Here is a 17343-nt window from a genome sequence, read left to right on the forward strand (position 1 = left end):
TGGATTGCATGCATTGAACAGGCTTTCACCCCAGCTAGAAAACAGATTGTTCAGTACACTAGAAGAGGAATTAATAGCATACAGAAGGTGGACAAAAAATACTCAAATGGAGCCCCTCTCTCTCCTATCTTCCTCTCTCTCTGTAGGGAGTCATTTTTACACTGAGCCAAAACCAAATCATACATCTTGGCTAGCTTTCAGCTCCAAGGTCAGCAGAGTACAAAATCCTGCTCAGTGGGGTTATACAAGTGGAAAGGGGTGGGTAACAATTTGTCTGAATAAAAGACCAAGTCGTACCAGATTACAAAAAGACTGTTTAGAACCCAGCACTTCTGCATTTCTATAATTCAGCAGCAAATAAAGGCAACCAGAGGCACTGGTGGTGATGGCTGGCAGGGTTATGTTGGTGATGGTTGGCTTTTTTTTTTATTTTAAATAGCTCATTGATTTTGGACTGCATCCATCTCCAACACTGTGACTACACTTCATATAGTAATTAACTACAAACCAAACCAGAGCACACTGCTCCAGCCAAGCCTTTTGTTTTCTAAATTTGATTGTACTTCAACAGCATTCGCCAGCCACCCCTATTTCAAGCTGATATACTGAAGCTCAGTCAAAAATAAGTATCAGCCACACTGCAGCTCAGCCAAATTAAAATGGAGAATATTTTTGACTCCATACAGCTCCCGAGTGCCAGTGTCCTGCATTACTTATTTCTGGGATGTTCCGCTCAGTTGATTGCTAGGTCCACTAATGGGTCTAATGGGACCTAAAAAAGCCTACCAACCCTTTCCATTCACCCAGGAGGCTGCCAGATCAAAAACTTTGTGCTTAAGGACTTCTTGAATCAACTAGGCATTAACTTACAAGAATCTTGCTGACAACCAGGAGACCTAGTCTCCATCTATGCTATGTCTGTGCTTCCCCACTGCCTCCTACCCTTCATGTCTGCACATTGGCCACAACAACCCCATGCAGAGCTACAGGCTGGGGTCAGAGTGGCTGGAGAGCAGCCAGGTGGAGAGGGACCTGGGGGTACTGGTCGATGGTAGGCTGAACATGAGCCTGCAGTGTGCCCAGGCAGCCAAGAGGGCCAATGGCATCCTGGCCTGCATCAGGAACAGTGTGGCCAGCAGGAGCAGGGAGGTCATTCTGCCCCTGTACACTGCACTGGTTAGGCTGCACCTCGAGTACTGTGTCCAGTTCTGGGCCCCTCAGTTTAGGAAGGAGGTTGACTTGCTGGAACGAGTCCAGAGAAGGGCAACAAAGCTGGTGAGGGGTCTGGAACACAAGCCCTATGAGGAGAGGCTGAGGGAGCTGGGATTGCTTAGCCTGGAGAAGAGAAGGCTCAGGGATAACCTTATCACTCTCTACAACTACCTGAAGGGAGGTTGTAGACAGGCTGATGATGGTCTCTTCTCCCAGGCAGCCAGCACCAGAACAAGAAGACACAGTCTCAGGCTGTGCCAGGGGAGGTTCAGGTTGGATGTTAGGAAGAAGTTCTATACAGAAAGAGTGATTGCCCATTGGAATGGGCTGCCCAAGGAGGTGGTAGAGTTGCCATCATTGGAGGTTTTCAGGAGGAGACTTGATGGGGTGCTTGGTGCCATGGGTTAGCTGTTTGGGTGGGTTGAATTGGTTGATGGGTTGGACACGATGATCTTGAAGGTGTCTTCCAACCTCGTTCGGTTTATTCTAAATAAAGGTTTATTCTAAAATGTCCTTAACACTCACCTGCTTGAATCAGATGATAACAGAGCAAAACAACAGCATGTCACTGAAACTCTGGCTCTTAGAAATAGAGGCAAGGAGGTTTACCAAAGAATAGTTATTTTTAAAACAACTAGCTGAGCTCAAACAAAGCTTTTCACTGTATCACTGATATTTGATAATTTGGTGAGTAAAATGTGATGCAGTGTTTTAAGTATCTTGTTCTGCTTCTCTGCAGAGATCATCAGTAGAAAAAATAAATTACCAGTGTTTGGATTCTCATTACCTGAAATTAGATGACAGGAGCAGAGCCAAGTTTTCTGCAGGCCCTTACACAGCACCTGTTAGCACTCCAGAAAGGGCACAGAAAAGGGAGGCCAGGTTTTCTCTGCTGTCTGCCCACAACAAAGCTTTCCTGTCAGACTATTCATACCTCTTCTGACAGCAACTTTCAGCCTGCACACCCACACCACTTTTAATCCACTAACAATTAATCAGTTGCCTTCTTGGAAGTGTTCCTAAGGAGTGCAGGGACTGCATGTGGGAGCTGGGGGGGTAATAGAAAGATGACTGTCACAAGTAACATGTAGTATCACCACAAAGACATAAACCTAAGCTAAAACAATGCATTTGTTTCATGCAAACTTAAGGGTTAGGACAAAGCCCAGGAAGTTCAAAGGAGAATCTTCTGTTTATCAAATGGGGAAAAGCAGGTTACCAAATGCAAGCATCCTGTTTGAATTCCTTTAAATAGTTCTGCTGGGCATTTCAGGCTGCAGTCAGAAGAACAAAGACAGAAAAATGGGCACAATCTTGGACAGAACAAACTGATCCACTCCACAATGCATCCAAAAAGCCACTTGTGAAGAACCAGAGGGTGACATAGTAGGACCCCTACAACAGGCACCATCTCCTCTGTTATGCTGCTCCTGTTACAGTTTGGCACACTTACACGCCTCATCCACATACTCTATGTTGCTAATAACTCCATTTGGAGCAGAGTGTCATTAATAACACCTATGGCTGATACCATGGTTATGACTTTTAGGCTACATGATTGAAGTAGTTTTAGCCATGGACCAAAACATTAAGAGAAAGTGAAACCAGCAGCTTTCCATGACACCCTCCCACAGCGGCCCATTACATTCAACACACCAAACACCCAGATGACTTTGTGACAATTTATGATTTTGCACAAGCTGATTCTGATGACATGCTTCCCAAACAGACAGCTGGTCCTTTCACTCCTGTCCCTCTCCCTTCCTCCTGTCCTGCTACTAATGGGGACAGCATTTTACAGCCTGCAGCTGATGCCAATGTACCTCTACTTGCTCAAATCAGGTGTAACAGAAACAGCATTAGAGACAGGCAAAACCCAGCCATGCAGAAGCTTGATTTATTAAGTGTCTGAGCAAGGACTGAGTTGCTAACATTGAAAACTTTGAAGGGGGAAAATAGCAGGATTGAACCACGATGATTAGGCTGTCCATATGTACAGCTTGGGCATTAGCCCAAATATAACAAGCCTGCCCACAGCTGCAGTATATTGGATCAGGTCTTACAGACTAATTATTTTGCACAACTAAATCCAGCACCTGTGAAAATTGTCTTATTTCAGCTGTGGGCAGTGCTACTTAAATAACATTTTCAATTTCAAAAAGAGAAAAAAACAAACCAAACAAAAAATTTTCCAGTCAGCTGCAGTACACAGGCCATCTAGAGGGAATATTTAACTAAACTCATATAAAAACTCCTACTCATATGAGAAATCTCTTTCTTCTTAATACCTGGGGTATCTAATTGCAGTTCCTCAAAATTGCCTTTTGAAAGAATGTCAGGAGATAACTTTAAAAAACCCAAACACCTAAACCATTGTCTTTGTGTGTCCTACTCCAACAGAGTTGCTTGCTTTTCCCACTCAAGTTTAATGCCCACAACTATGTTCTCAAAGCTGGACTCCTGAAAATCCATTTCTTAAACCGCATTAGTCTTGAAAATTATTTCCTCAGCATGGGTATAGTATTAACAGTATTGTCTGCTAACTGTGCATAAAAAGCAGCAGACTACTTTTCCTCCACAGTAGGCAGCATGGCTTACTGCTGCTTTGCTTTGACTATACTAACAGTGTATGTGGCATATATAGAAGAAAGTAAATTGTTCAAGTAAACACCAACACATACAAATGAATAAATGGCTATTTTTCTAGCAAGTCTGAGCCATTTCTCACTGCTGCAAGAAACATGAAATCTGAAAGGCACCTGACAGCTTGTAAAATAAGAGTATTTCTGTCCTCAGACTTTGAATATGCTTTCCGCACGCTCACACTTTATCATTCAAAATAGCAACAGACAAAAAAGGAAAAGAGTTCATTCAATGCAAAAATCTTTCCTCTCAGTAAATGGCTCCCACAGTATTACTCTTAGCAACAGAATGTTTATACGGCACAAGATAAAGAGAGAGGCTTTTCACTGATACCTGGGACAAAAGGAAAGAACAAAAGCAGCTCCTGATGCAAAAGAGGAAAGTTAATTTTTCGAGTGTTCCCACCTAACGTGGACAGAAAGCCAACCATAACAAGTTACAACAAACAGCCTATTTACCCACTTCCAGAAAATGCTTGTAAATTTAAACTGTGTGAAATGTCTAACTGCTGCTTTCATTCCATCAAAAGGCTTCCTCAGCAATGGACAATAAAGCTGCTGGCTTGACCTGAAGGGGCTGCTAGGTTAATCTATTCTGACCTTATCTTTATTCAATCACGATACTGAAAGATTGCTTGAATAACTTACCAGCATTTAACAATGCCAACAGTCACCCTTTCACTGCACTGCTCCTCCAAAGTGCCCTCCAACCAATTTTGTTTTTAATCATGGGGGAATATTAAAAATTTCCAAAAAATTAATTTCAAAATCAATCAAAATGCCATTTGTCACTCCTCAGTCCAAAACAGAAAGAAAAGTCAGTGTCCAAAAGCAGGGAAAAAACAGAAATTATCTTGCCCTTGCACGTCTCTATCAGACTTCCACCATCGCTTATTGTCAGCTTTAGATAACATGCTATCTCTTATTAACTGTCAATCACATCTTTTATTTATAGCATTTTCACTCAAATGGAAGAAACCAGACAAACAAGCTACTACTTGATAAAACCTGCCTTGTAACAACAAGCTTAATGATACAAACCTCAACACTCTATTTTAGTAACTACTGGCTTGTTTTCAAAACCCCCTCCATGTGGATGCTCAGCACTAAACAATGCAAAGCAGTAAGTTAAAATTAAGCATGGAATTAGACCCCCAGAGTCAGTAAGCTGGATTCATCACTCATTGATTTAATCACTCAGCTCCCATATATTTGAAGTTCACAGGCTATGCTTAAATACCCTTATGGAGAAAAAGTCTCCAGCGCTAAACATTGTATAGTGCATGATCCTGCACGCACACTCTCTTCTCTTTAGTAGCATAATAACCACCTGTGTGAAGAAACTCCATATCAACCTGTTAGAGCAAGGTAGCTTGGGGAACTGCAAGGGTTATAACACTTTGAGCACAGGTTCCTTCACACACTCACATAAAATATTATTCTATTCTATTCTATTTAACTATGTGGCTGTAATGCTCGAAAATAGATCACTCTTCATGTGACCTGCCAGGTAGCAAAGCGTTTTAACACAAAAGGAAAGCTGTATAGTCATTTTACCTGTTAGTTAGAGCAATTATTTTTTAGCAGAAGCAAAAATATTTTTTTCATTTAACTTTCTACACCTGTTAATGGTTTGGCAACACAAGATAACATCACCCCCACCCCCAAAAAAAAGGCACAAACAATTGTAAGGCACCTAAATGACTTCTGAAAACGCCTTGAAAGAATTCCATGCCAATCTCTTTTTAAATTATTCTGGGAGCAAGGCCTAAGCTTAATTCTATTCCTAATTAGATTTAGGCAGATGCTTAAAATACCAGTCAAGATTAAGTTCTGTCACCTTCTTCCAAAAGCAGGATCAAAGAACAAGGAAGTAAAAACATAAGCCAGTGACTGCAGCATGCATGCAAGAGAAATGAAAAACAAAGGAAAGAGCTTTTCCTTTTGATTGCAGAAGATACTTTTATAAACTACTGATGGGGACTGCAGCACCTCAGAAGTTCCTACCTTGAAACGCTGTGATGTGACCAACAATCATGTACTTCAGTTCAAAGTTCAGTGTCTGGATACTTTGAGTCCTCTCCCTTCGAACAGCTGCCTGGTAGCTTTCTTCCATTTTTCTGGTGCAACACGTTGGTGCTCTGTGCTGACAGATCTGTAAATCCGACTCTTAAACCAAACAAGAGAACATAATAATTAGAAAACCTTTCAGCTTACTTCATAAAAATAAATATTGCTTCTTAATGTCAAAACAACCATCATGTTTAAAATTTTGAAACAAAACACCACCTGTGTGACATAACATTGTAAAACTCACTGTCTCAAAGACACTAATTGGACCTAAATTGGACAACATCATTATCAGCTGCGACCTTATTTTACATTAGGCACCAAACCCTCTATGTAAAGTCAAAGGCACAGCAGAACCACTGAGGATGCACATTCAAAGGGGCAACATTTCAACTGCAGACTTTTTGCCAAGGGCATCACAACTTGAACACCTGAATAAATGCAATGCATCAAATTAGAAGCCAATATTCACATGTGCAGAGCTTCAAGGAACCACCTATTCACCTCTCGCACCACAGGAAGCCTCTCAAATCTTTAAACTTCTCAGCCTCTAACCCTCCCAAAAAACCCTGTAAAACACAAAATGGGAATTTGAGTTTTCTAAACCCTTTGGTAGCTGGAGTGGTCAATTCTCCTTTATACTCTCTAGCTTTAACATGTTTAGCTCCTTTCTGAATCAGGTACCAAAACAAATATCAACTGTTGTCAGCGAAGTAACTGACTTCTGCAACAGCCTGAGTTCAGCTGTTCATGCAGGGGTAAGGCACTGACTACACACAGACACCCAGAGCTACCTACAACCACAGAGAAGGCAGACACTGCTATTTGTATTTCTAGGCTTGTTAAAATTAATGAGCATTCACCCAAATCAAAAGGAACTGATTTTAAGTGTAGTACATCTCCATTTGTTTAACAGTAACCTGGAAAATGTTGAGCCTGCCTAGATGTGACCTAAAGGCATTGAAATCACTGCAACCTCACAACTACAGAGAAAGTTGAAAGTTGATTTAAAACTTAATTTTTGTGAAATATTAGCTGGGGAGAAGGAAGGGCAGGTTGTGGTGTTTTAATTTCTGGTTTGTTTTTTGTGGTTTGTGTTTTGGTTTAGCTTTGTGTGTTTGGGGTTTTTTAGCATTTCACCTTTGTATGTATTTTGGCAAGTTTGTTGTCCTTGCTTAGGAAACCTACATCACGCAATTGGGATGGACACCCAGGGTCTATTTGCTTTGCACCATGGTGTCTCCAGGTGCCAGAAAGTTCTGGAAAGCAGGTGTTACAGAGTACAGATGACTCCATTTTGGTGCCTCACAAATACGTAGTTTGGAAAGGGCAGGAAAAAAAAACAACAAGGGACTATTGAGTAAAACAAATCCCAAACCAAATAAATACCAGAGCCAAAGTAGTCACAGAATATTAAAAACCAGGTATTTCCAATGCAATTTCTCAGTAAAACAAGAACATCCCAGCAGGAAGCCTCACACCAGTGTTTTTCAGATGTTTCCCTCTCTCTACCTCAGGGTGGAAACCAGGGGTCCTGAGAAAAAGGACCTACAGATGCCCACATCCATCCTCATCCCTCAGGCTCTAGGGAAGGAGATCCCCTTTCCCAGGAAGGATGATGCTGCACTGAGGGCCAAGCTCCCTGTTCCCACCGATGTTTTAATACCATTTAATACCTGACAGAACATGGCAGCAGACCAGCAAGAGGTTAGGCACAAAGCAGCAGTGAGGCACTGTCACCTTCCCTGCCATCACGGCAGGAGCTGGCCAGTCCCCATGCCACCTCCCCAGGGCAGCCCACAACCCCTCTGGGTCCAAGGGGATGTCTGGTTTCAAATCACTGTGAACACAATGCTTCCCCACACAGCAACAGCAGGACTAGAAAGCATGAACGCATGGAAACAGCCCTGATTCTCCAAAAAAGGCCACATTCCTCCAGAGCATTTAAGCCAGGCTGCCATCAGAGCCAGGCCTTGGAATAGAAATATTAGTGAGAAATTACACTGCATTAATCCTCATCTTCTGGCCTGAACACATAGCAAGGCTTCACATACAGCTGACAATGATGAAAAACAAGAGGGTATGAAGATGCACACTGAAAAAATCAGTAGAGAAGCATCCAGTCAACCAGACTTCGCTCAGGGTCAGCTCCGTGTAAGCTCATTCAGGAAGCTCGTGTAGGGAGAAACTTTTTTTCCTGGCAAAGAAGATTTACAGAAAACAAAGTAAAACCAAACTGGTTGAAACTTCTTACTTGATTTGAAAAAGTTGCTTCCAGCTTACAACAATTCTCATTTGAAAGTGCAGCTAGTTTACATCAAAACAGTCAAAATCAAAGTGAAATAGGTTCACAAACAAACATAATTGTCATGGACTAGGTTGGCTCATTTTAGAGGTGAATTTGTTTCTTGCTTCAATATAATGTTAAAACCAGGGAAAAAACAACTCTGCTCACTCTAGTCTGAAGTCCCAAACCCAGTTGAAAGCCCCTGAGATGGGCCCACCACACACTGGCATAAGCCAGCAAGCTGCTAAAAGCAGCAGCAGCGGGGCTGTGCACTCGTCACTGGCTGGGCACGCTCGCCAGCTCTTGTCTGCCAGAGAAAGTTATCCCGGGTTGAAATTAGCTTCTTGGCCAGGCTAATTTTAACTTGGATTGGTTCCCTGCTTCAGTCCACGCCATGAACATATGTTTGTTCTGTCAGAAGGAACTGGGGGTCAGGGAAGGACTACTTCTCTGAGCTGGCACCACAGAGCCTATGTGAAATTATACCACAGGCTGCTGAGCAACTAAGTCAGTTTGCAAATAGGCATGTAAGCAGAGGAGTTGTAAATGTTACTCAGCATCTGTAGTGCTGAGCTGCTGTTTCTCTGAGCCTCTCCTTACAGCAGTCCTCTGAATTTTTGTTTGAAAGGCTTTTACAAATCTCAGACCCGTATTGAACAGAAACACTGCAGGAACCTGCAAGTCCTCCAGAAAGCTTTCAGAAGACTATGGATGTCTCAGCTGGAACTGCACTCTTGGGATTCCCACCCAGATATCTCCTCTGGTGAATACTCCAGGAGCCTGAAGATTAGTTTTTGTTGGTCCAGAGCCAAAATGATGCTGAAGGCACTCTTAAATAGAAGCAGCACTAAGCCCCTGACAGTTAAGGAGCCTGATGTAAAACACAGAGCATTAGAAGATCAGCAAAGAGCAAGCCCCACTCCCCTAGCAGTACTCTCAAGTCAGAAGGACTGTCACGCACAGAGCATGGCAATTTCACTTGCTTCAGTACTAGCCTGGGGGGATCACTTTTAACTCCATTATAGAAACCTAATAAAAGCTCTCAGTATTATACATGCCTGGGTGCTGAGATCAAATTAGAGCTGATTAGTAACATCTTGAAGTCCTTAATAATTCTGACACTAAGTTTAGTTTATCTTGTCTCTTTTATCTTAACGTAAAATACGCTCTCCAACAGAAAAAGAGGGGAGGAACAGAGTGACCCAGCAGTGACCAAGCAGCACATGGCATGAACACTGCTGAGACACAGGCTCAGCACCATGGGCTCTCACCCCAGAGACAGACAGCATCCCATGGTGCTGCAGCAATCACCTCCTCCCAGCATGGGCACTGCCAATCAAGAGACAAAATTAAGGGAAAGATCCTCCTTGAAGTTTAGGAACAAAGCCACTCTGTAGATCAGAGAAAAAGCACCACTTGTGAACAAGAGAAGAAATCTTAGCAACAGCGTTATTTCAGCAAATGATCCTGCTAATTTCTCTCTAGGACTTTCTGACCTGCTTTCCTCAGGCTGCTGCTTATTTCATAACTAATAAATTGGCTTGGAGGCACACCTAGTTCAACCTTTCCCTTAAAGCAGGTCTAACTACATAAGGGTTTCATCTAGCCAAATTTCAAAACATCTCCAAGAATGGATGATCCCACAAGTTCTCAGGGCACCTCTTCCAATATTTAACCACTCTTGTGGTAAAAAATAAGTAAATTCTAAAATTATATGTCATGAGAATTTTGCATGTGTTCTTTGCTTCTCAACACATCACTGCGTGGCTCTACTTTGTTTCCATGGAAGCATTCAAGGCCAGGATGAATGGGGCTTCGAGCAGCCCCGTCTAGGTGACGACGTCCCCCTCACTGCAGGAGGGCTGGACTAGATGATCTTTAAGGTCTCTTACAACCAAGAAAATAAAAAATTCTATGCTTTCCTCCTGAAAGACAGGTGAAAACAGCAGTACAATCTCCCTTAATCTCCTCTTCCTAAAACTGTACAAACCCGTACCTCTGTTCTTGCATGTGATCTGTTCAGCTGGCCGTGATGGAAGCCCTCTGCCAGGGTCCAATTCAGTGCCATAGTTGTGAAGCACCTGCATCCCAAGACATCTCTCCATTTTATTTTCTTATGTATGAACTTACTGATGGAGCACTCAGTAGATCAAGAAAAATTATGCTACGCTGGAGTCCAAAAGCATGAGTATTTTGGAAAACAACAGTGATCTCTACTCAAAACTTCTCTGCAACCCTAAAAGGCTTAATACATACCAAAGGCATCACCCTCAAACATCTCCTGTCACAATTATAAAATACTTAAGGTGACAAATGCACAGACAATTACTCATCCTTACCTCATGTCTGTCTGCCCAGCTCTACTGAAATCAGCTGTGGAGTATTTGTGTTGCTTGGGGATGGGTTGGTTGGTTTTTGTTTTGTTACAGGTTTTTTTGTCATTTTTGTTTATTTTAAATCAGCAAACATTTCAGGCTCCATTCTAAACTTTGGTACAAATTAAGTCAAACTTTGGCCATTAAAGCTAACTGAATTAGTGTAAGTTTCTAAAAACAGAGAGAGACTTGCTTGGCAAATTCAAAAGCCAAATATATATTCATTTTGTTGGCAACCATGTTTTTCTAACGCACCACGGAGATGTCAGCTGCTCTGCACTGTATTTAAAATGCTTCACACACACTGTTCAAGCTATACTCTGAAACCAGAAAGCCAGGCTTTCAACATATGCTAATCAATCTACCTTCACCTGGTTTCTCAGAGACAGGCTGGGCTTTTTTTAAGAACAAGCTGAGCCTGTGGCTTCCACTGCACAGAACACTCCTAAGCAACCATGATCAGAGAGCAAGCTCAGTGCAATCTGTCTTCTGATAGTTTTCATTCCTTTATATTTTGACAAATGTTTCAACAGTATTTCCAAACAAAGCTTTACTCCAAAGCCCAAGATTTTAATGTTGTATAAATGTCTTCAAAGACTCCAAGATTGATTATGCCTTAGTAACACAGAGGAAGGTGCCAAAAGTACCTTGCATTGTGTCTGGCCCAGCTGAACAGGAGCCAACACTTCATCCTTCTTGAGACTCATCTGTTTGGTGCAACTGCTGCCTCAGCTAGAGGAAAATTCAGCAATTAAAACACAGCTAATTTGGAGAAGGAAGACAACTCAAATTAAAAGGAAAAAATTTCCAGTAAGTGTCCCCCCTGCAACTCCTTGGTGCAGGAGAAAAGCCCACACTAGCACTGTCACACATCAGGGAACGGGAATTCAGCCACTGGAGGCTGCCAAAAGTCTGTGAGGTCCTTTCTCTACATAGCTCGTGCCCCAGCAGTGCTAAAGCCATTAATACCTTCAGCTGCAAGGCTGCTGTCAGAAACTCATCCACACAAACACAAACCACCCTCATACCACAGCTTGTATTGCAAGTAATACAGTGTTTTTAACTAGAAGAGGCATACAAAGTGTATTACACTCATGGAGCACAACTGCTACCGTTTGATTTGCCAATGTTTAAAATATGGTGGTTACTATGCTTGAAGTAGTGCATGACAGGAATTACCAAAGAAAAACAAACAAAACACCCAACAAGTGCATCAGACTGACTGGTGCACAGTGTTATGCACTGATGCAAACAACTGTGATGTGTTAATTAGCAACTAAACCTGTAAATCTTCTGCTCCCGTGAGCGAGGGAGCAGAGACTCTCTCTCAGTCAAAGGGAGATGTTTGTTCTTCCTGCCTAAGGTAAGTTGTGGCCAGGCTGTCCAATACACGTTCTGACCAGTCAGAATAAACTTCCCAATCCAGCCCAATTCTAGCTCTTCCTTCCATTTAGTAAAAATAGCCCCACTATCAGCTTTAATAGAAAGATTACATAGACAAACAGCATGTTAAAGGTGTCTTTAAGACCCAAAAGCTGAGAAAAAAACCCAAATCAGAGCCAGAATTTGTCCTTTCTGTTTATACATAGCTTGACAACATGCGTATATCCAGCAGTACAAATCAGAAAAGCAGTTTGGAAAATACAAGCCATGAACATTTCCTTTCCCAATCCCTTGTTTCATATTGTACTTGATCAGCCCACTTGATCAGTGGGCTTCACACTGTTACTCCAAAATGCACTGAGACATCACCAAGGCCATGACCAGTTGTGCTATTACAGTTGAAATAATCACAGCTAAATGATAAACACCTCCAGTATTATCAAACACCACTGAGAAGACCTATTAATCTAACTGCTAGCATGTGTAGCTACTTATAATTTTAGTGAAGTCAAATAGCTTGCATTAGCTCAAGAGTTCTTGAATAGACCTAAAAAAAAATGATTATTAAAACCCCACAAAATGGGAGGACCTTTTTGATTGCACTGGTGTTATGACAGCAAATTCAAGGGGGGTGGAAATCTTGAATGGCAAAGGAAGGAGAACAGCAAGAAGCACTCCAGAGACTTGGCAGCATGTGCCAAGTGCCACAGCTTGAAGGACAGCTGAAGACCATCAGGCACTGGCCTGAGCATCTTCCAGAGCAGGAACTCTCCAAAATACACAGCTCTTAAGAGCAGCATCTGCACAACACAGTGTTGTCAAGCCTTTTGTCCTAGTTTTTCTCACTTCCCTCAGTTGCTTGTCCAGTTCTTGCTAGTCTTGAATTCTGATTTTTGGCCTACTTACCAAATCAACCTCTGTCCTACACAATAGGTCACTGCAAGCCTATACTCATTAAATTTTTCACCTCAGCTTGTACCCAACTGAATCTGTCTCATTGCTAGACCTGAGGAACAGAGAGCATCTGACTGTGCCCTAAAGTGAATGTCCCTCCACTCACCAAAGCCTATGGCCACAGCACTACTGCTCCCTAAATATTCTCCTCAAGAAACAAAGGGTTATTAAACTCACACAGTTCACTCCTCCCAGAAGAGCACAATTTCAGTAGCAGAGGGCACAGAACCCATCTTACAGATTCTCAGTCCAAACTGTAAATGTTGCTAAGTGCCAGCTGCTGAGCAGGGCAAGCACTAGCTGCCATACTCAAAGGAGAGCACAGTGGTTGCTACCTCCAGACCTTACACTGCTACAGATGGGTGATAAATTGTTTAATGCTGATTAAATTAAGGACCTTCACACCAGTGCTAAGTGAGACAAATTCTTTGAATGTGGGCCTACCTGGGGGGCTTGCTGTCAAGGAGATTTTGAATGCTGAAAGGCTTGCTAACTCCCCAGTACATACAAATTCAAGGGACTGAACCTCTTGAGGATCCTTCCAGAGTTGATACAGAGGCACAAAAACTAGTTTGATGCACATAAAGCACATTTTTGAAAGATCTAGGCTGATCTAGTACATCCGCATCAAGGGACTTTCTACATTATTTACTGTTAATGCCAACTCCTTCCTCAACTTTCCCAAGACAATGTTTCTAATTGCAGCACAGAGATGAGGGGAAAAAAATTTAAGACCTTTCATTAATTTGGAGTCATTCATCTTTTATTATGTCTCACCACATTCACAGCAGAAAATCCCATACTTTTTTTTTTTTCCCCACCACCAAAAGTCATGGAATAATATTTTCTAAAGGAGTCTAGTAATTCCAGCTCCATATCATCCAAAGACAACAACAAACAACTGCATTTCTGCTCTCCAGAGGGGAAAGCACTTCACTGCCACTGAACTCTGCCTTACAGCAACTGAAGGAAGTGCCACAGAAACCACCCACAGTGGAAAGCCTAAAGTGAAGCACAGCTCTATAGCACACTGTGGATTATTGTGTTTACAGCAAAATTGAAGCCGTTTTTAAATCAAAGATGTTAGTTTCTAGCCCTGTACAGTTATAAAGAAAACTGTCTCATGCAAATCAAACAGAGACTGCCAATCTATTTCTACAGGGAGATGAAATTAAATAGCTTTATGAGAGGTGTGAATTGCTTCAATCAATTCAGCTTTGAATCCTAAGGATAATTCAGATGTTAACAGCAACTGTTTTACCAATGACAGATGACCTTTTTTGGGGAAGAACTGCTTCCTAATATGCTTCACCTGCTGTTGTAAAAATCTACATAAGGTAGCACAGCACAAAAAAATTTCAAATTGATACATTCATGGTCATTCACATTTCTCATTCTTTTCCATTTTATCTGTCAACAGAAAATGTGTAAGAAGGTTAAACTGGAAGACAACACAAAGGGAAGCAAGGGACTGTTAGGTATTTGGGCCACAGCCTCAGAAAGGGAAATTGCAAGAAGGGAGAAATAACACTTCCCTTCCCCTCCCAGATTTGAATACTGCCATTTTTGCCATCTCACTTGAAAGCCACACATGAAACCAAGTGTTCTGATAACACGTGCTCTTTCCTTGAAAAATAGGTAGGGGTATTCTTTGAAGTGTTAAGTTTTAAGCCTAAATTCCAAACACTTTTGACCAAATTTGCCCATTCCTCATTCTCAAGTCATAAACAAAATTAATGGCTGTACACAGACTGGTCAGTTTCTGTCAGATTTTTCACCAGCATTTGAACTAATTTCTTTAGAATTCTATTCTCCCTTCCATTTCATATATTTATTTTTTGGGAGAAGAAAGGAGAATCCTCTAAAAGCCTGGGTAAAATTCTCAAAAAAATTGAAAAAAAAAAGGCACAATGAGCTCTTAATACTCTTTATATAAAGAAATAGCAACAGGTTACAGGGGTGAACCAAAACCAAGCAACTGATTACCAGGCAAGACACCCTCACCGGAGCCAATTCTTCCACTTCATCATCCATGACACAGTGCTTAATTAAAGCAGGCAACTGAAAGAGTATCACAAGGTCTCTGCAACTGGAGGATTAAAGAAGGTCCACAATGAAATCCCACCTGAACTATTTCTCAATTTCTGGACACCAGTCACATTCACAAGTTGGAAAGCATCTGAGCTCACGGCACTTGATACTTCACATCACCGCCTCCTGGACCCCGTTAATATGTTTAGCAGAAGTGCTTGTATCTTTTGCCAGGATAACAGATCCTTAGATGAAGCTTCCCAAAAACAGGGGAGAGTAAAGATCCTTTAGAAGACATTCCAAGAGCCTTTAAGATGGGACCACAGATGAACAACTTTTAAAAATAACTATGGAAGCCTTTGATGGGCTCCTAGGTATGGCAATACACATGTTTGATCTTAGGCAAGTTCCTAAGTCTCCACACTTTGCTTGCCAGGTGTAAAGCAGAGGAGACTGCCTTTAATTTGCTTAACTTTACCTTAATTTAATAAACTCTAAGCCAACATTGCTTAGATTGCAAGCAATTCCTAGTGGAGACTGCCTTTTAGTTGTGGGTGCATGTGTGTTCACGGTGCTCTGAGAGCCTGATTTTGATCCCATGCACCTGTTAGGTAAATTAAGAAATCACGTTTCTTCCATTCCATCACTAAAACAAGGCACCATTCACAGTACATTGAAACGATTATGTTCCCCTTCTTGCTTGTGTTATTCCAACCAAAACTAACAGCATTACTGATGCCTCAGAGCTAACCTTTCAAGATGGGCAGAGCAGCCCACCGTGCCACAGAGCTGCTTGAAGCCAGCAACAGACACTGGCAGGCAGCACTGGCCACGTTTGGAAAGGCCAGAGGCAGGCAGTTAGAAAGGAAGCTGGGTTGAGGATGGCAGCCATCAGAGACACGGCAGCAGCCAAACTGACACGAGCTGGCCCTATTCAGTCCTTGCTGCTCAGCTAATGTTTTGGCACCTGTGAGAGTGACTCCAGAATAAACGTTCCAATTCTAAGCCAACAGCCCTGCCAACAAATGACATCGACACTTTTCATCACAGTTGGGGTTTATGACTATCGGAAAAGACCACAGAGCGTGGCAGGTATGCGTCCAGAAAAGGGGGAGCTCCCAGGGAGCTTTAGATCACAGCCACATACAGCCAAATCACAGCTGCCTTTTGGGGAAGGCAAATGTTTATACTTCCTGACATATCCAGGGCAAACCAGGTTAAGAAGAGTAAATTTTATTACTTCAGCTTAAAACTGAAAATGCAATACTTGAGCCAAATACAACTTTGGGCTGCTCCAACTGGGAGTAGATATATATTTTTTTTCCCCTTTCCAAACTAAGATTGGGTGACTAAAATCAAACCTCCTCTGAGCAGAAGTTTGAAAGCTCTTCTTTGAAAGCAATGCTTCCAATCTCTTTTAAAAAGGTATACTCTGATTTGGGCAGTGAGTAGGTTTTGTTCTAATTTCATGAGTCTGAAGGCTCATTACACCTCTCCTTTTAACTCTTGTGTGCTGCAAGGAGGGAATATTTCAATTGCCAACACAGGGCAGCCATCCAAGATTCAGGCTGCTGTTCACCAAATATTACTGAACAAGCCCCTGCCCCATCTAAAACATGATGCAAGCCTTCCAGTTCCCACTTTTCGAGTTTCCTTATGGAAAGACAATAGGGCAGGAACATGGGACTAATGAGGTTGAGATTTCATTCTCTGACAGGCTCCCTGGACAAGTCATGTGGAGTACATCTGTGGAAACAGACATCTGTGCTTTGGAGTAGCGAGACACAAGCTGTGATCTTGAAGCAGTAGAGGATGATCTGAATTCAGGCACTACATCATGCCACATGCACAGCACTGGATTTTAGCTATTTGGAGCACACTGGAGCAAGACCAAGGCCACCTTAAAACATGAGCATAAAGAACTTTGATCTCTTTGAGCCTTGTTTTTTTCAGCCACAAAGAAATAACCATTTCCCTACATCAGTAACAAGAAAACACTCCTCGAGAATGAACACCTCAAAACAGCACCACATTGAAGAACAGAGAGTTAATGACTCCTCTTTGCCTGGAAAACTGGAGATCCTCAGATTTGTTCTGAAAATTCTTCTTCTATTTCATGGAATCATAGGATGGTTTGGGGTGGAAGGGACCTTAAATACCCTCCAATTCCACCCCCCCATCATGAGCAGGGGCACATTCCACTAGATCAGGTTGCTCAAGGCTTTTTCCAGCCTGGTCTTGGACACCTCCAGGGAGGGGACATCCACAACTTCCCTGGGCAACCTGTTCTGGTGTCTCACCACCCTCACCGTAAAGAATTTCTTTGTAATATCCAGTCTTAATCCACCCTCTTCAAACTTTAGCCCTCCTTCAGGTACTGGAAGGCCAC

The 17343-nt window shown here is 42.2% G+C and overlaps 1 protein-coding gene across 3 annotated transcripts in view; it reads right to left on the minus strand.

Moving 5' to 3' along the window:
• The window catches only part of LOC137444557 (glypican-5-like), a 449156-nt gene that overhangs the window by 365977 nt on the left and 65836 nt on the right, over positions 1–17343 (minus strand). For all 3 annotated transcript variants that reach the window (XM_068145419.1, XM_068145418.1, XM_068145417.1), the window contains exon 2: positions 5862–6023. In XM_068145419.1, coding sequence (XP_068001520.1) covers positions 5862–5970 — 109 coding nt within the window. In that variant the 5' untranslated portion in view covers positions 5971–6023. The remainder of the gene's footprint in view (positions 1–5861; positions 6024–17343) is intronic.

Source organism: Melanerpes formicivorus, unplaced genomic scaffold (assembly GCF_026170545.1).
Source record: "Melanerpes formicivorus ecotype bairdi unplaced genomic scaffold, bMelFor1.0.p_v2 SCAF_12, whole genome shotgun sequence".
In the NCBI taxonomy this organism is placed as follows: Eukaryota; Metazoa; Chordata; class Aves; order Piciformes; family Picidae; genus Melanerpes; species Melanerpes formicivorus.